This window comes from Bos javanicus, chromosome 7 (genome assembly GCF_032452875.1).
Source record: "Bos javanicus breed banteng chromosome 7, ARS-OSU_banteng_1.0, whole genome shotgun sequence".
NCBI classification, from domain to species: domain Eukaryota; kingdom Metazoa; phylum Chordata; class Mammalia; order Artiodactyla; family Bovidae; genus Bos; species Bos javanicus.
Window position 1 is genome coordinate 22619581 of NC_083874.1, and position 19780 is coordinate 22639360.

Consider the following 19780-nt stretch of genomic DNA (forward strand, 5'->3'; position numbering starts at 1 on the left):
AGGTGATATTGTTACACTCATTATAGCAGTAGAGAAACTGAAGCAACTTTCCCAGACTCATTCAGCTGGTCAGTGGCAGATTCTGGATTCAAATTCCAAGAGTTTGTGGTCTTACTTCCAGAGGAGTACGTCAAGAGAAGCTAAAAGCAAAGGAGAAAAGGAAAGATACACCCGTTTGAATGCAGAGTTCCATAGATTAGCAGGGAAAAATAAGAAATCCTACCTCAGTGATCAGTGCAAAGAAATAGAGGAAAACAATAGAATGGGAAAGACTAGAGATCTCTTCAAGAAAATTAGAGATACCAAGGGAACATTTCATGCAAAGATGGGAACAATAAAGGACAGAAATGGTATGGGCCTAACAGAAAGAGATATTAAGAAGCAGTGGCAAGAATACACAGAAGAACTATACAAAAAAAGATTTTCATGTCCCACACGATGGTGTGATCACTCACCGAGAGCCAGACATCTTGGAATGTGAATTCAAGTGGGTTTTAGGAAGCATCACCACGAACAAAGGTAGTGGAGGTGATGGAATTCCAGTTGAGCTATTTCAAATCTGTTTAAAAGATGATGCTGTGAAAGTGCTGCACTCAATATGCCAGCAAATCTGGAAAACTCAGCAGTGGCCGCAGAACTGGAAAAGGTCAGTTTTCATTCCAATCCCCAAAAAGGGCAATGCCAAAGAATGTTCAAACTACCTCACAATAGCACTCATCTTACACGCTAGCAAAGTAATGCTCAAAATTCTCCAAGCCAGGCTTCAACAGTTCATGAACCATGAACTTCCAGATGTTCAAGCTGGATTTAGAAAAGGCAGAGGAACTAGAGATCAAATGACCAACATCTTGGATCATCGAAAAAGCAAGAGAGTTCCAGAAAAACATCCACTTCTGCTTTATTGATTATGCCAAAGCCTTTGACTGTGTACATCACAACAAACTGAGGAAAATTCTTTAAGAAATGAGAATACCAGACCATCTTACCTGCCTCCAGAGAAATCTGTATGCAGGTCAAGAAGCAAGTTAGAATTGGACATGGAACAGCAGACTGGTTCCTAAATGGGAAGGAGTATGTCAAGGCTGCATACTGTCACCCTGCTTATTTAACTTATATGCAGAGTACATCTTGTGAAATGCTGGACTGGATGAAGCACAAGCTGGAATCAAGATTTCTGGGAGAAGTATCAATAACTTCAGATACTCAGATGATACATCCCTAATAACAGAAAGTGAAGAGGAACTAAATGCCTCTTGATGAAAGTGAAAGAGGAGAGTGAAAAAGCTGGCTTAAAGCTCAACATTCAGAAAACGAAGATCATGGCATCTGGTCCCATCACTTCATGGGAAATAGATGGGGAAACAATGGAAACAGTGACAGACTTTATTTTCTTGGTGATTTTCAAAATCACTGCAGATGGTGACTACAGCCATGAAATTAAAAGACGCTTGGTCCTTGGAAGAAAAACTATGACAACCTAGACAGCATATTTAAAGGCAGAGACATTACTTTGCCAACAAAGGTCCATCAGTCAAAACTATGGTTTTTTCAGTAGTCATGTATGGATGTGAGAATTGGACTATAAAGAAAGCTGAGCACCAAGAATTGATACTTTTAAACTGTGGTATTGGAAAAGACTCTTGAGAGTCTCTTGGACTGCAAGGAGATCAAACTAGTCAGTCCTAACGGAAATCAGTCCTGAATATTCATTGGAAGGACTGATGCTGAAGCTGAAACTCCAACACTTTGGCCACCTGATGTGAAGAGTTGACTCACTGGAAAAGACCCTGATGCTGGGAAAGATTGAAGGCAGGAGGAGAAGGGGACGACAGAGGATGAGATGGTTGGATGGCTTCACCAACTCAGTGGACATGAGTTTGAGCAAGCTCGGGAGTTGGTGATGGACAGGGAATCCTTGCATGCTGCAGTCCATGGGATCTCAAAGAGTTGGACAAGACTAAGCAACTAAACTGTGGTCTTAGCCATAACATTATTTTGTCTTCGGAGAAGGCGATGGCACCCCACTCCAGTACTCTTGCCTGGAAAATCCTATGGATGGAGGAGCCTGGTAGGCTGCAGTCCATGGGATCACTAGAGTCAGACACGACTGAGAGACTTCACTTTCACTTTTCACTTTCATGCATTGGAGAAGGAAATGGCAACCCACTCCAGTGTTCTTGCCTGGAGAATCCCAGGGACGGGGGAGCCTGGTGGGCTGCCATCTATGGGGTCACACAGAGTCGGACACAACTGAAGTGACTTAGCAGCAGTATTTTGTCTTAAGAGTATTTTGGTCAGTTATGAGGGTCCCTGATTTCATTTGGTGACTAAAAGAATAAAGAGTAAAATAAACTGTTGTCGTTTGCTTAATAGAAACGGTGTTATTTACTAATACATTCTTATCTGATGGAATATTCAATAATATAATGAAATCTTTTATAAATTATATGAGTTCTATGTACTGATTGATTATTTTTCAAAGTTAACATATAATCATCTTTTCTCAAAGATTCCTAAAACCTGTCGTCTTCTCTATAGCTTGATTCATGGTATGTTATTTTAAATGGCACTGTGGAAATCAGTCATCCAGATGGAAAAGTTGACAATCTCTTTATGGGAAATAGTTTTGGAATCACACCCACTCTGGATAAACAGTACATGCATGGAGTTGTTAGGACTAAAGTAGATGACTGTCAGGTAAGCTTATCTCTGGTAATGTTCTCTTGTTTCTTTCTTTTTTTTTTTTTTTAATTTTTTATTTTATATTGGAGTAGAGTGGATTATTTAGGATAGTTTCAGGTAGACAGTGAAGGATAGTTTCAGTCACACATAAACGTTGTATCTACTCTCCCTCAAACTGCACTCCCTCCCTGGCTGCCACATAACATTGAGCCACGTTCCCTGTGCTGTACAGTAGGTCCTTGTTGGTTATCCATTTTAAATATAGCAGTGTATGTTCTTTTGTTTCTGGGGTTTTTTTTGGTTCTCCTGTTTCTTGATTTTTAAATGGCTGAGCCTTTTTCCTTCCTCAAAATAAAATAGCTTGATTTGAGAGTTAGAAGTTTGAAAAACTCAGTTAATAAAGGAAAGTAGATTTTATATCTGATGCAAATATTTGTGGAATTAAACTATACATATTTTAAAGAGAGTATACCCAATAAATGTTTGTTTGTTAAATATCTATGTGATATTAGCCAGCTCAGTCTCCTTTTTGTTTTTTTTTTCCCAATAGAGGAAGAAATAGGAACTTCTGAGTTGTTTGTTTCTAACTTACTCCTGCTTCATGTTTTCTTTGCGTAGTGTCAGTTTTGAAAGAAGTATATGCTTACTTCTCCTTTTAGAGCAGAATTCACATGGATTTAACTTCTTTGGTCTCTTTGTGCATGCTTTATTTTTTTTTACCTTGATTTTTGTTAAGGAGTAAAGGGGCTAAATAAAAAGGAACTGATGTCACTTGAGTTCTTACCTTTGTGCTCTGCCTTGGTGCATAGTGATATATTTATGTATTATAGGTTTATTAATTGTCCCCATGTTGTTCTTGGGCAGTTTGTCTGCATAGCCCAGCAGGATTATTGGAGAATTTTAAACCATGTTGAAAAAAATACCCATAAAGTTGAGGAAGAGGGAGAAATTGTTATGGTACATGAGCATCGTGAACTGGATCGAAGTGGAACCAGGAAAGGACACATTGTAATTAAGGTGGGTGTGTTTTACTTATTATTGATCAATAAAACCTTCATCTTGTTTAAAAGACTTTGAAGTGCTTATTAAGTAGTGCAAGATAATTCACTAACTTTGGGATCCAGTGTATATAAATAAATGTGTCCTTTTGACATTTTCTTAGTTGGTTTTTAACAGTATTTTATTGGGTAAGGATGACACTGCCATGTATATCAGTATGAAAGGATATTACTTAGAATATACCAGTCAGAATTTGCCTTCTCAAATGTATGATTCATCAATAATGGAAGTTAATTTCATCAAAGATAGCAATATTTAGAAACAAAACAAATTGAAAGGACCAACCATCAACGTACAAGAATCCTAGATGAAGATGGAGACCGCTGATGGGATCTCTGTGTCATTGAAATAGACATTAGCCTCTCTGAACCTCAGTTTTCTTATCTGAAAATGGGGATTCTATGGCAGGTCTTTATTAGGGCTAAATGTGGCAAATCAAAAGCCTTAGCATGCTGTAGAGTCTTAATACCCATGTTGTTTTCCCTTCTCTGATTCCCTCTCCCCTCTGATCTTTGCCTTCCACTCTCCTGTCTGCCTGTCTTAATGGCGTCTGAATCTCGAGAAGGAAATGGCAACCCACTCCAGTATTCTTGCCTTGAAAATCCCATGGACAGAGGAGCCTGGTGGGCTACCGTCCATGTATCACAAAGAGTCAGACATGACTGAGCACACACAGATGTAAAATAGAGCAATTATAGTTGGAAGAGAGGAAATAAATGCTTGACAGTTTTTTCTTTTCAAGCTAGTCTTGGTTGCAAAATAACTAAATGTGTTATTTTTCATTATAAGTGCAGCTGTTTATTTAACAATAAGAGGGACTGGTTGGTCAGATCAGATATTCCTTAAGAGTCAGACTATATCTAAACACTCCTTTTCTTTTCCTAAGCTGATAAGTGTAAGCTTTCTTTGTAGGAAAAAATTCGAATATATGTGTGGATTGTCACAGGCTGTCTTTTTATGAAGGCTCATGTTGAGGCTTTTTTTTTTTTTTTTTTAAATAATTTCAAACTTACAGAAAAGTTGCAAGAACAGTTTAGAGTATCCTGACTCAGGTTCCCCCACCGTTAACATTTCTCTGCATATCCTCCATTTTCATCAGTATTTTTTCAATCTTTTGAGAGAGAGCAGTCTGCACATGTGATGCCTCATTACTCCAAAATATTTCATTGTGTACTTCCTAAAAATAAGAACAGTCTCCTACATAAACACCATGGAGCCCTTCAAGTTAGGAAATGAACATTGATAAAGTAAAGCCATTCAGCCCACAGACCCCATTTAGATTTTCACCAACTCTCCCCAAAATGGCTTTTTTTCATTTTTGGCTCAATCTCATCCAGGCACACAGTTGCATTTAGTTGTCATGTCACTTAAGTCTACTCCAGGAATAGTTATTCCCTTTTCACATTCTCAGCAATTTTGATGAATGTACACCTTACAGTCTACAGTATGACCCCCAGACTAGATCTGTCCGCTGTTTCCTCCTGCCCAGACTAAAGTTATACTTTCCTGGCTGGAACCTCACAGAAATAATGTTCTGCTCTTCTCAGTACATCGTATCAGGGAGCACACAATGTCCGCCTATGCCACCACTAGTGAAGTTAATCTTAATCACCTGGTCCACAGAGACCTGGTGTCTGTCAGGTGTCTTTACTGTGAAATCACCATTTTACCCGTTGTAATTGATAAGCATTTGAAGCATTGATGTTCTGGGATAGTGTCAGTATGTCTTGCAGACCTCTATCCACCAGTCTTCACTTAGATTGACTACTCCTGCCTGAAATGGTGATTTTCTATTTCCATTATTTTATTGTCATTCTCCTGTAAGAATGGCATTCTCTCCTCTTTGATTAGAATGTTCTCATGTATTTCTTTACCATCAGCATTGTTCTGATTGTCTGATTGTCCCAGATTTAGATGGTGGGACCCTCTTAAGATTGTTGATTCCTGTATTCTTCTGACATGTTCCCATCATTTTTGAGAGCTTTCTTGTTATCTGGCAAAACAAGATGTTCCAGGCTCATCTTTTACTTTTCCTACCCCTGCTTTGAAATCAGGCATTGCTCCAGAGAGCCCTGGATCCTCCTAGTAGATAATAACATTTAAAAACCAAAATCAGGGCACTCACTCTGTTCACTGCTACTGAGGTGTCATTGCTTCTAGAGCCTTTGCTCAGAGAGATAGGAATATATGTAAACTAAATTCATGCACATCTGTTCCTTTTTATATCTGTCTCAGTCCTGAGCTTATACCAGGACTCCCAGTTCTAGTACTGTACCACAGAGTTAGTTTTGTAGCCTTTTCCTTTCCCTCATTGTAAATAACCTTATCTAACAGTGGCTCTTGTTATGCTCTGTATATCTACTTGCTTGCTCATCATAACCAAACTCTACCAGCTAGCCATCTCCTTCACCTGCCCACTCAGCATACCTGTCTCCCAGCATCCCACCTTATTGGATGCTAGTGAGCAGTTTGGTAAGTGCCTCTGCATGATTATGGAACTTGTCATTAAATACTGCTTTTTAAAATACAACCTAATCTCCACAGATATCCCTCCTCAGTGATTTACCTAATCAAAATAACGGCTTTTCTTTAACATGTCAGTCATTTTCACCCCTGACATATTGTATGTATGATCTGAGAACCAGATTTGAGTGACGTCAAATTGTGATTTTCCTGAATGACAGACCCGATTTGGAATTCTTAGAGTGTTTTTGAAGGTGGGAGAAGAATAAGAATGACCTGTGATTATCTTGTCCCTTAAATAGGTAACTTGAAGAGCCTTTCTCTGACTTCCTTCTAGAGAAATGATTTACATACCTGCTTAGCAGTGGGTACCCTTTTTTAATCTTGTAATAAATTTTTAAACAAGAACATTGTTAGTATTAATGTATATTTGTCATGCAATAATTCTGGCCAATGAAATCATTAGGATGAATGCACCAAATTGAAATCTGACTTTATGGGCAACAATTGGTTTTTATATTTGGCTTAATACCTGGTTTATTTCTGTATTTATTCTGTGTACCCATTTTTTAAGATGCTGCTAGGAGAAGGCAATGGCACCCCACTCCAGTACTCGCCTGGAAAATCCCATGGACGGAGGAGCCTGGTTGGCTGCCGTCCATGGGGTCGCTAAGAGTTGAACATGACTGAGCGACTTCACTTTCTCTTTTCACTTTCATGCACTGGAGAAGGAAATGGCAACCCACTCCAGTGTTCTTGCCTGGAGAATCCCAGGGATGGGGGAGCCTAATGGGCTGCCGTCTATGGGGTCACACAGAGTCGGACACGACTGAAGCGACTTAGCAGCAGCAGCAGAGTAGTAAATTTTAACAGTGATTCAGAAATTCAAGGAGGAGCAATAGATAAATTTTACTTTTATTCCTTTTTATAAATTGAGAAACAGGCAAGCAGTTAAACTCTGTGTGCATGTAAAAAGTGTCTGTAGAACTTCTGGTTCCTCTGGCAAATGGGAATGGAGAAACCGCAGAAGAGGAAATCTCTGTTCCAAGAAGTGACAGTAATAAAACAAGCTGTCTTGAACTATGTTGTCCCATAACCTGGAACAGAAGGGAATTTAAGGATGATTAAATTTGGAAGAAAGCTTTATTTATTTATTTATTTTCTTTAACTCTTATCCTTTCTTATCTTATTTATTTTATTTTTTGCCTGTGCTGGCTCTTTGTTGATGCACAGGGGCTTTCTCTAGTTGTGGAAGTAGGGGACTACTCTTCATTGTTATGTGCAGGCTTCTTAGTGTTATGCGGTAACTTCTCTTGTGGAACACAGGCCGTAGGCGCACAGGTTTCAGCGGTTGCTGTGTGTGGGTTCGGTAGTTAAGGCTCTTGGGCTCTAGAGCACGGTTAGTAGTTGCGGTGCACAGGCTTAGTTGCAACATGGCATGTGGGATCTTCCTAGACCAGGGATTGAATCGATTTCCCTTGCTTTGCAAGGCAGATTCTTAATCACTGGACCACCAGGGGAGCCCCTCTTCCTTCTCTTTACTCAAGATAGTTATTATATTATCCCCTCATAGCTATAATGAAATACGGATAAAACAGCTACAGCCAAGGTAATGCTGTTGTGCATGTTTAATCCTCTGCCTTATTTTCCTCTAAACTTCTGCATGATGATGGACTACAACCTTGAGACACTGCCTACTTCCAGTGCTGACAGTTTTAAAGATGAAACTTTACTTTGAGGACTTTGTAATCGAGGAGCTACAAAGGGAAGTAATCAATAGGAGTTATTTGGTTCCTGAGCTACTTTTTTATCTTCTAATTCTTTGTTTTGATTTTTAGGGAACACCTGAGCGTCTCATCATGCATTTAATAGAAGAGCATTCCATTGTGGACCCAACTTATATAGAAGATTTCCTATTAACTTACAGAACATTTCTTGCAAGTCCTTTGGATGTTGGGACCAAACTGTTGGAATGGTTTAAAATTGACAGCTTAAGGGATAAGGTTGGTTTTATAAAGGGCATGAAATTGATTTTAACCTTTATATTCCCCCAAAATCTTTTGCAGTTGACAAATTAAATGCTTATTTTGGTAAGATTCAATTCACCTAAAAAATTAGTGAATCAGTAGACATATCTGGTTACTTTTATGACAAAATAGCTTGTAAAAAGTAGATTATTTTGCTTTCTAAAAGGCAGAAACTGAAATCAGGCTGTGGTATAGTTATAAATTCAGAAAATGCAGGATAGTAGTCTTGCACTTTTAGAGAAGGCAATGGCAACCCACTCCAGTACTCTTGCCTGGAAAATCCCATGGACAGAGGAGCCTGGTAGGCTGTAGTCCACGGGGTCCCTAGGAGTTGGACACAACTGAGCGACTTCACTTTCACTTTTCACTTTCATGCATTAGAGAAGGAAATGGCAACCCACTCCAGTGTTCTTGCCTGGAGAATCCCAGGGACGGGGAGCCTGGTGGGCTGCTGTCTATGGGGTCACACAGAGTCGGACACGACTGAAGTGACTTAGCAGCAGCAGTCTTGCACTTTATCAAAATACTTGGTTGTTTCAGAGGAGATGAGTAAAACATTTAAAAGTTTAGAAAGAATATTCACCAAGTACGTTTTTACAAGAGGGCTTAGAAACAATCTAAATAGAAAAACATTGATTTTTCTGAGTTAAAGACTTTATATAATTTATCACTGCCGTAACACATTTAGATGTGGCATTGAAGATTTTTTTTTTTTTTTTGCATTTAACGTTTAAATAGATTGTCTTAACTTTTTTTATGGAGTGTTTATACTTTCCATGGAAAAACTAGTAATACCTCAGCTTACTGGTACATAACTACCAATAAACTACCTCAGTAATAGGAAGTTAGTTATTTTAAGAAAAATAAAAGTAGAGCCATAATTGCCTGGCCTGTCTTTCTGAGTTTTAGTTTCTGCTAAATCACTTTGCTGCTGCTGCTAAGTCGCTTCAGTCGTGCCCAACTCTGTGCATCCCCATAGACGGCAGCCCACCAGGCTCCCCCATCCGTGGGATTCTCCAGGCAAGAACACTGGAGTGGGTTGCCATTTCCTTCTCCAGTGCATGAAAGTGAAAAGAGAAAGTGAAGTCGCTCAAGTCATGTCTGACTCTTAGCGACCCCATGGACTGCAACCTACCAGGCTCCTCCATCCATGGGATTTTCCAGGCAAGAGTACTAGAGTGGGGTGCCATTAGTCTTGTCCAACTCTGTGCAACCCTATGGACAGTAGCCTGCCAGGCTCCTCTGTCCATAGGATTCTCCAAGCAAGAATACTGGAATGGGTTGCCATGCCCTCCTCCAGGGAATCTTCCCAACCCAGGGATCAAACCCTAATCTCTTTTGTATCCTGCATTGGCAGGTGAGTTCTTTACCACTAGCACCACCTGGGAAGCTCTTGAGTTATACTTTAAAGGAAATAAGTTAGATACAGTAAGTGTCCAAAAGTATAGGCTTGCCTTTCCCTTGCTTTTGAAATTATATATAGTTACTTAGATTGCTGAGGAAATAAAGGCATGCTAGAGGATGAACAAAAATATGACTTAGGGACAGCTCAATATTCATGTGTAAAAGTATGAAGTTTGACCTTTACCTTATACCATATTCAGTGTTAACTCAAAATGGATCAGAGACTTAATGTAAGAGCTAAAACTATAATATTCTTCAAAGAAAAGGAGTAAAAAACAAAAAAATGACTTTGGATTCAGCGATAGTTTTTTTTAGTACAAAGCACAGACTCGAGCAATGGATATATAGAATTTCATCAAAATTAAAACATTTTCACATTAAAGGAACAATCAGGAAAAACAGAACAACATATGGAATAGGAGAATATTTTTGCAAATCGTATGTCTGACAAGGATCTAGTATTCAGAATAAATAAAAAAACTCTTATAACTCAACAGCAAAAAGAAAATACGATTTAAAAATAGACAAAGGACTCAAATAGGTATTTCTCCCAAGAAGAGAGATAAATGGCCAGCAATCACATGCAATAGGTGTTCAGTGTCATTAGTCATGGGAAATGCAAATCAAAACCACAGTGATATTCTGCTTCATACCTACTAAGATGACTTAAAAAAGGAAATACCAAGGATTTTGAATATGTTGATGTGGAGGAAATGAAATTCCCATACATTGCTTGTAGTAATGTAAAATGGTATAGCTGCTATGGAAAACAGCTCAGCAGTTCTTCAAAAAGTTCAACTTAGAATTACTGTGTAATCCAGTAGTTCTACTCCTGAAGTATATAGCCAAAACAGGTAATCGGTATGCAAACAAAAGTTTGTAAACAAGTGTTCATAGTAGTACTATTGATGATGGCCAAAAAGTGGAAACAACTCAAATGTCCATCAGCTGATGAATGGATAAGCAAAATATTGCATACTATATAATGAAATATTATTCAGCTATAAAAAAGTTGGTAAAGAATCTGTCTGCAGTGCAGGAGACCTGGGTTCAGTCCGTGGGTTGGGAAGATTCCCTGGAGAAGGACATGGCAACCCACTCCAGTATTCTTGCCTGGAAAATCCCATGGACAGAGGAGCCTGGTGGGCTATAGTCCAGGGGGTTGCAAGAGTTGGACACAGAGCAACTAAACCACCACCATTTAATAAAAAAAAAAAAAATGAAATATTGATACATGCTGCCCTTTTCCCTTTCATGCATTGGAGAAGGAAATGGCAACCCACTCCAGTGTTCTTGCCTGGAGAATCCCAGGGACGGGGGAGCCTGGTGGGCTGCCATCTATGGGGTCACACAGAGTCGGACATGATTGAAACGACGCAGCAGCAGCAGCAGCAACATGTTATAAGCCTTGAAAATGTACTAAGTCTAACAAGCCAGTCATGAAAGATCGCATATTATATGACAAATCAGAGAGGCAGAAAAGCAAATAGAAGCTATTCTGGGCTGGAAAGAGGGAAGAATGGTAGGTGACTGCTTATTGGGAATGGGATTTTCTTTTGTGGTGGTGATAGTGCTCTGGGACTAGGTAGCTTGGAGATGACTGTACACAATTGAGAATGGGCTAAATGCCACTGGATTGTACACTTTAAAATGGTTAAAATAGTGGATTTTATGTGTTATTTTACCACAATTTTAAAGGATATGACTTAAAATATTATTTGTATTTACAAATAATAAAAATATTATTTGTATTATTAGGCACTTTTTTTTTTTAATTTAGATTTTGGAAAAATCTCTGGTTTATTTCTTTAGATTTATCTTGGCTTCTGTGTGTTTTCTTAATGTTCAGAATGTTTCTTAATATTCTTAATTTTTTTTTATATTTATTGGACTATAGTTGCCTGATAGTGTTGTATTAGTTTCTGCTGTACTGATTCAGCAAAGTGAATCAGACATAAGTATACATATATCTCCCCTTTTTTTGGATTTCCTTCCAATATTAGGTCACCACAGGGCATTGAGTAGAGTTCACTGTAGGCACATTTAATTGAACATCCATTTGTTTGTTTTTAACTTTTTTGTTAATCTGTAGCACAGGTTAACAAAGTAATAAATTAACTCACAACTTTGAAAATTATAGTGTTTACGAAGGAGGTTTCAGATTTTTGTTACAATTTTCGTGAAATGGTCTCAACTAAAGAAATACTTGACATTTGCCTGCCCTTAGAAGTTTGCATTTTAAGATACTGTTCAAAATACACTTCCCATGTACTACTTACATGTTAGTATACAGGCTTGTCTTCTCAGTGAAAGCAGAGGCTTTGTTCTCTCTGTTATATAAGGAAGCAAAAGCTCAAACTAAATGTTCCTCTCTGTTAGAATGAGCCTTTCATGTGTGAGAGGGTGGGCAAAGGGCTTAGCCATAAAGCTCAGTTGTTCCTCAGTTTAGGACTTGCTTTTAGGGCTTTATTTTTGCAGGAAGAATTCCTCTCATATAATCCTATGCTGCCTCTTCCATGTTTCCACAGGTAACACGGATTGTATTATTATGGGTAAATAATCATTTCAATGATTTTGAAGGTGATCCTGCTATGACTCGATTTCTAGAGGAATTTGAAAAAAATCTGGAAGATACAGTAAGGCTCAGAAATTTTATCTTCTTCAGGGTTTGGGGATTCTTACCAATCTCTTCTTTCCCCCTGCTGAAGAATTGCAACTCAGAATAGCTTTCATCTTTTCCTGTGTTCTGAGAACTTTCAAATCTGTATTCTAGACTTGGGCTCATCCTCTGCTGCTTCAACCCAAACAAAGATCATGCTTCTTCTAGTCTTCACTTCATGTGTATTAGGCATTCAAATACACATTTATCAGACCTACAGTAGACTTTCTAAGTCTCCCTTCTGCATGTGATTTCATTTGTTTTTAATATGCAACACCTCAGATAATACCCTCAAGGTCTTCTTAACTTTCATGGTAGCTATTTATAAATCTATTTATTCTTCGTTTTAGATATAAAAACTTTGAACTTCAACTCAGTTGTGTGTTCCAAGCAACTTCAATTTTTAGGAAATAAATAATAATGCAGCTCAGGAGTTAGATTGCCTGAATTAACAACATTCAGACTTCACCACTTGGTAGATATGTGAACTTGGAAATATTGTCCAACCTTATATGCCTCCATTGTCTTATTTTATATAGTAGCCTCTAGGTTGTTGGGATTGTCTTGAGGGTTATAGTGAGCTATGAATATAAGAATCTGCAAACAAAACCTGGCATGGCACCATTGTTATTACAGAGTAGAAGTGGATTAAGTTGAATAAAGAAGGGCAAATTTCAGATTGTTTTGTCTCTTTCCTTAACTCTTGGTTCCTGTAGTCTATTCAGCAGCACATCTGCTCTATGCAAAATGGGGAGAATGAACAGGGAACTGATTAAGAGGCCTGTTGAGGCTCACCAGCATCATTTGGTGCTTCCATTGCTGGCTATGTAAATATTCAAGGGACTTATGAAAATAGAAACTATCTTGCAGTCATGGGATTTTTTTCCCCCCAGTTACCAAGTCAGTCATCAAATATTTACTGAATTCTGCTGTATACTCCAAGCTGTTATATAGGATCAGAAGAGGTGTAAAACTTGGTTTCTACCCTGAGAAAAACTTTAGCTTTTTGTTATGGACATGAGATTTATTTAATACACTATTTGAGGATAGTTGAATTCTCAGTTGATACATTAAACTGATACTAGAACTTGAAAGTTAAAATATTGCTGAGTTTAATGAAGATCTAAAATAATATAGGAAAATCTAAATTATAAGAATAATATTTCTGAAAGAGATGGAGACTTGCATGTGTCTGAGTATCAGACAATGTTTGGGAAGGTGGTTGAAGTCCTTTAAGGTTTTAAATAGAAGTTTAAAAATATTCTGGTTTTATGTAACAGCTAGGAGATAAGCACAATAGTAATACAGAATGTGTTATTACTTAGATTCAGAAAATGAAGAAATTTTTTTGTCATCACTGTCTGAATAAGACACCACTTTGAAATCTTTTCTAACTTGTGATTATCTAGAAATTTTAAAAAACCATATTAAGGGATCTTATTCTTGAGAGTGCCCTAGGGTGGAAGGTTTCTCTCCTTCAGTTTTATTTACCCATACTTATATATTCTTTATTTACTCTAGTTGTAATAATTTTAGGTTATATTTTTAAAGCCTATAGGAATAGATAATATACATTTATATATATATGTTACCCCTTTCTACTTTATAGAAAATGAATGGTCATCTCCGGTTATTGAATATTGCGTGTGCTGCAAAGGCTAAGTGGAGACAGGTTGTGCTGCAGAAAGCTTCCCGGGAGTCACCTCTGCATTTCAGCCTAAGTGGAGGAAGTGAGAAGGGATTTGGTATTTTTGTTGAAAGCGTAGAACCTAGTAGCAAAGCTGCTGATGCAGGACTGAAACGTGGTGATCAAGTAAGTAAATAACAACCATTTAAAGCCTTTTTATAAGTAATAGGAGTGCTACTTTTCTCATATGATGATATTCTAGTAAGCATGATCAATTTAAGGAAATACTTTGAAACCTTTTTTTAGAGGTGGTATTTTTAAATGGTTTATTTTTAAAATGTGTTTGTCATATATCCATTACTCTTAATGGAAAATTTGATATAGCATGTCCAGAAACAGCCTGGTAGTCTGGCCACTATCAATCTGAATGGTCCTGCCCATCCTCCAAGTATTAGGAAACTCGTCATTTGGCAACTTCACAGTATTCCAGAAAGATCAGTAAGAGAGTTAGCACCCTTGCATGTTTTAAAGGAGTAAGCACTTTTTTCCATACCACTCTAAAATTAAGTGGCCAAAGATTTACCATAAATGATGGTTTTGCTTTAAATAATGTTCATATGGTAACAAAACTATTTGGTATATCCGTAAGTAGAGTGAGCTGGTTGAAGGATTAGGAAAAGGAAGGGGAGATACTGGGAGTAAGTAGATAGGGATTTATTCTCTCCATGGAGGCATTAGTAAACTATAGAACAATATATTTTCAAAAATGAAATTCTGACAACTTTGTTACTAAAAAAAATACCTCAGTCTTAGTAATCATAGTAATCACATCCTGCAGAGTTAAGGACTGGGAATCTGTATTTTGAACAAAGCTCTCAAAATCTCATGTACACCAGAGTGGTTTCTCTCCTAGCTAAATCATTTGGGAAGCTGACTTTGTTCCACTTAAAATTTTTGTTTGTTTATGTGTTCATTTAGAATGTGACCTTATTTTACTTGTAATCACACGATGGTGTTTTTTGTTTTTGAATTAAGAAGGCATTCACAGGGACTTCCCTGGTGGTTCACTGGTTAAAAGAGTCTGTGCTTCCACTGCAAGGGGCACAGGTTCAGTGCCTTGTCGGGGAACTAAGATCCCACATGCCACATGCCATGACATAAATCAAGCAAGCAGGCATGCATTCACATTATTAAAAGTTCTGTACTTCAAAACAGTGGCTTTCAACCAGCAGTAATTTTGTCACCCAGGAGACATTTGGTAATGTCTGGAGTTACTTTTGATTGTCATGACTTGGGAATTACTACTGGCATGTAGTGGATAGAGGCCAGGGATACTGCTGAATAGCCAGGAACACCCCGTGACAAAGCAGCCACATGGCAGTTATCCAGACCAAATATCAGTATCTAAATATCAATAGTGCGGGGAGTTAAGAAACTGATATAAGTGAATGATATAATAAAATACTTTAAAATTTAAGAATAAATTATATAATTTTAAAAAAGAAACTCTGACACAAAGTTTTAATGATACTCTTCTTCCTCTAGGGGAGCTTTTTAGAATAGAGATTTCTGGGCTTTACTCAGACTACTCATTAAGAATATCTAGTTGCTAAGAATTTGGAGTCATATATTTATTGGACAGGTATTTTTTGGTAAACATGTTTAAGAATCTCATTCTTCATAGAAGAAAAAGAAAAGAATACTCCAGCAGTTTGATTCCTGAGAGAGAAAAATTTATCGTTATTTTACTTCTTCCCTCAGGCCTTCCAAGTATGGTTGAAATTATCTGAGATTTTCAATAAGTCATTTTTTAATATTGTGAATATTCTTTTTTAAGAGTACTTTGGCATTTGCATTAAGTTTCATAAGCCTATTACTAAGAATCATTTTGCACCTGCTTACTGCTTTCATTGATCACCTCTACTTCGTCTATGCCACATGGTGCCATTATTTTTATTTATTTCACAGTTGTCTTCCAGTACTTCTAGTACCTCTTCTAGGATTTCTTTCAGAAAGGGCGAATGAGTATTCTAGCTTTGTGTCCCTTACATGTCTAATGATATCTTTGTTCAATGAAGTATAAAAATCTTTGATCACAGTCATTTTTCTCTCAGAACATTGACGTCACAGAAAGGTATCACATCATCTTAATATAGTCCCAAAGAAGTCTAAGCCATTCTATTTCTTTTTTAAGTGCCTTTGGCCACCTGCACAAATCCCCAAGAGTGATGCTTATAGAGTCTTTATTCTAAGTCCCTGGAATTCAGAATATTCAAGTGATCCGTTAAAAAATAGATCTTTTTATTTTTTGCCTGATATTAGATGATCCATGACAGTATGTAGACTGAAGACTTTTTTAAACTCTGGAAATTTAACTTCTGTGATTTTTTTTTCTTTTTCTTTTCCTAATATTTTTTTTTCTCACTCCTTTTTATCTTTTTGAAATCTCTGTGTCAGCCCTCAAGATCTATCCTCTGTGCTGCCTTTTTTTCCCTCAGCATGTCTTGTCTCTTTATCCTTTTCCCTTGGAATCAGTACTTTTTGAATAAACTCCTGATGATTCTGAGGTACAGCCAGGTTTGTGAAGCCCTGATATGAATGATCAGCAATGTCAGATGGAACAAGAGCCCATAACAGTTGTGCTTGTTGCTTTTTGACTGCCTGATTGAGTCAGTGGCAGGAAATGATATTAGCTGTAATTAGAATACCACTTTTAAATGAATTTACCTCTTTTTTAAATGCAATAAATTTGCATTTAGAATACTTCACTAAAATTTGTGTACACACACACACAGGTGATAATTTTTATGAGATCTGACACAATTGAAATTTTCCCTTCATATATAAAACATTATGTTTTAAATTTTTTTCCGGTATTATCCCAGAGGAAATGAACTGAAAAAAATGTTTATAGTAGAGATTTAGGAAATACCACAATATAGAGAAAAGCTATTAGACAATAATTCCACTTCTCACAGATAACTATTGTTCACATATAGGTATATTTTATTTAAGTTTTATTTTTTTACCCATTAAACTTAAGGCTGCAGAAATAACTAATACTGTTTCTGTCTTTCTATTTTTTGAACACTTTCTTCAAGATAATGGAAGTAAATGGACAAAATTTTGAGAATATAACGTTTGTGAAGGCCCTTGAAATTTTGAGGAATAATACTCATCTTGCACTTACTGTAAAGACCAACATTTTTGGTGAGTTTTGTTGTAAAAATCTATTTGAGCTCTTTTTTTTGGTAATAGAAAAGAAAAAAGTCAACAGTGATAAGGAGGATAGTAAAAATACTTAAAACATGTTCCCATCTAAGCTTTTTGAACATTATAGGATCTTTAATGTTTGAATATAATATTCTGTAGTCTAGAATTTTCATTTTTATTTGTATTTAATTATTTTGAAATCTTAGTTAAAATAAGTATACAACTGCACTTAGTCATTTATGAATGTCTGCTCAGTATTATGGACTGTACTTCACCTGGAAATACTCAATGAAACATAGAAGTCATAGGCTTTTTTTCTTCCTGCTAATGTGCAAATCAGTCTACCTCTAGTGAAATAGCAGTATCAGTGCCAGTTAGCTGTTTTATGGAAATGAATAGAGTAAAACATTGAAGTAATTAATCAGTGAATTGCTGATTTTTAATAACAGTATACTCTGCCTTTCTGAGTAGAGTATACTCTGCCTTTCTGGGTTTCCCTGGTGGCTCAGAGGATAAAGCATCTGCCTGCAACGCAGGAGACCCAGGTTCAATCCCCAGGTTGGGAAAATGCCCTGGAGAAGGAAATGGCAACCCACTCAAGTATTCTTGGCTGGAGACTCCCATGGACAGAGGAGCCTGGCAGGCTGCAGTCCACGGGGTTGAAAAGAGTCAGACAGGACTGAGCGCCTTAACTTTCACTTTCAGTTTCTGCCTTTCTGTGTCAAACTGTTCTTTCAGTTCAGTAACTCAGTTGTGTCCGACTCTTTGCAACTCCATGAACCGCAGCACGCCAGGCCTCCGTGTCCATCACCAACTCCCAGAGTTGACCCAAACTCATGTCCATTGAGTTGGTGATGCCATCCAACCATCTCATCCTCTGTTGTCCCCTTCTCCTCCTGCCTTCGATCTTTCCCAGCATCAAGGTCTTTCCCAATGAGTCAGCTTTTCACATCAGGTGGCCAAAGTATTGAGTTTCAGCTTCAACATCAGTCCTTCCAGTGAACACCCAGGACTGATCTCCTTTAGGATGGACTGGTTGGATCTCCTTGCAGTCCAAGAGACTCTCAAGAGTCTTCTCCAACACCACAGTTCAAAAGCATCAATTCTTCGGTGCTCAGCTTTCTTTATAGTCCAACTCTCACATCCATACATGACTACTGGAAAAACCATAGCCTTGACTAGATGGACCTTTGTTGACAAAGTAGTGCGTCTGCTTTTTAATATGCTGTCTAGGTTGGTCATAGCTTTCCTTCCAAGGAGTAAATGTCTTTTAATTTCATGGCTGCAATCACCATCTGCAGTGATTTTGGAGCCCCCCCAAAATAAAGTCAGCCACTATTTCCACTGTTTTCCCATCTATTTGCCATGAAGTGATTGGACCGGATGCCATGATCTTAGTTTTCTGAATGTTGAGCTTTAAGCCAACGTTTTCACTCTCCTCTTTTACTTTTATCAAGAGACTCTTTATTTCTTCTTCACTTTCTGCCGTAAGGGTGGTGTCATCTGCATATGTGAGGTTATTGATATTTCTCCTGGCAATCTTGATTCCAGCTTGTGCTTCATCCAGCCCAGCATTTCTCATGATGTACTCTGCATATAGGTTAAATAAGCGGGGTGACAGTATACAGCCTTGACGTACTCCTTTTCCTGTTTGGAACCAGTCTGTTGTTCCATGTCCGGTTCTAACTCTTGCTTCTTGACCTGCACACAGGTTTTGCAGGAGGCAGGTCAGGTGGTCTGGTATTCCCATCTCTTGAAGAATTTTCCACAGTTTGTTGTGATCCACACATTCAAAGACTTAGGCATAGTCTAAGCAGAAATGTTTTTCTTGAACTCTCTTGCTTTTTCAATGATCCAGGAGATATTGGCAATTTGATCTCTGGTTCCTCTGCCTTTTCTAAAACTAGCTTGAACATCTGGAAGTTCACGGTTCATGTATTGCTGAAGCCTGGCTTGGAGAATTTTGAGCATTACTTTACTAGCGTGTGAGACGAGTGCAGTTGTGCGGTAGTTTGAGCATTCTTTGGCATTGCCATTCTTTGGGATTGAAATGAAAACTGATCTTTTCCAGTCCTGTGGCCACTGCTGAATTTTTCAGATTTGCTGGCATATTGAGCACTTTCACAGCATCATCTTTTAGGATTTGGAATAGCTCAACTGGAATTCCATCACCTCCACTAGCTTTGTTTGTAGTGATGCTTCCTAAAGCCTACTTGATTTCACATTCCAGGATGTCTGGCTGTAGGTGAATGATCACACCATCGTGATTATCTGGGTTGTGAAGATCTTTTTTGTACAGTTGTTCTGTGTATTCTTGCCACCGCTTCTTAATATCTTCTGCTTCTGTTAGGTCCATACCATTTCTGTCCTTTATCGAGCCCATCTTTGCATGAAATGTTCCCTTGGGATCTCTGATTTTCTTGAAGATATCTCTAGTCTTTCCCATTCTGTTGTTTTCCTCTGTTTCTTTGCATTGATCGCTGAGGAAGGCTTTCTTATCTCTCCTTGCTATTCTTTGGAACTCTGCATTCAAATGGGTATATCTTTCCTTTTCTCCTTTGCTTTTCGCTTCTCTTCTTTTCACAGCTATTTGTAAGGCCTCCTCGACAGCCATTTTGCTTTTTTGCATTTCTTTTTCTTGTGGTT

General features: G+C 37.8%; 1 protein-coding gene across 8 annotated transcripts in view; it reads left to right on the forward strand.

Annotated features, from left to right (window-relative positions):
* RAPGEF6 (Rap guanine nucleotide exchange factor 6) overlaps positions 1–19780 on the forward strand; it is a 233180-nt gene that overhangs the window by 145388 nt on the left and 68012 nt on the right. For all 8 annotated transcript variants that reach the window (XM_061422863.1, XM_061422864.1, XM_061422865.1 and 5 more), the window contains 6 exons: positions 2539–2697; positions 3547–3699; positions 8043–8207; positions 12164–12271; positions 13904–14107; positions 17023–17131. In XM_061422863.1, coding sequence (XP_061278847.1) covers positions 2539–2697; positions 3547–3699; positions 8043–8207; positions 12164–12271; positions 13904–14107; positions 17023–17131 — 898 coding nt within the window. The remainder of the gene's footprint in view (positions 1–2538; positions 2698–3546; positions 3700–8042; positions 8208–12163; positions 12272–13903; positions 14108–17022; positions 17132–19780) is intronic.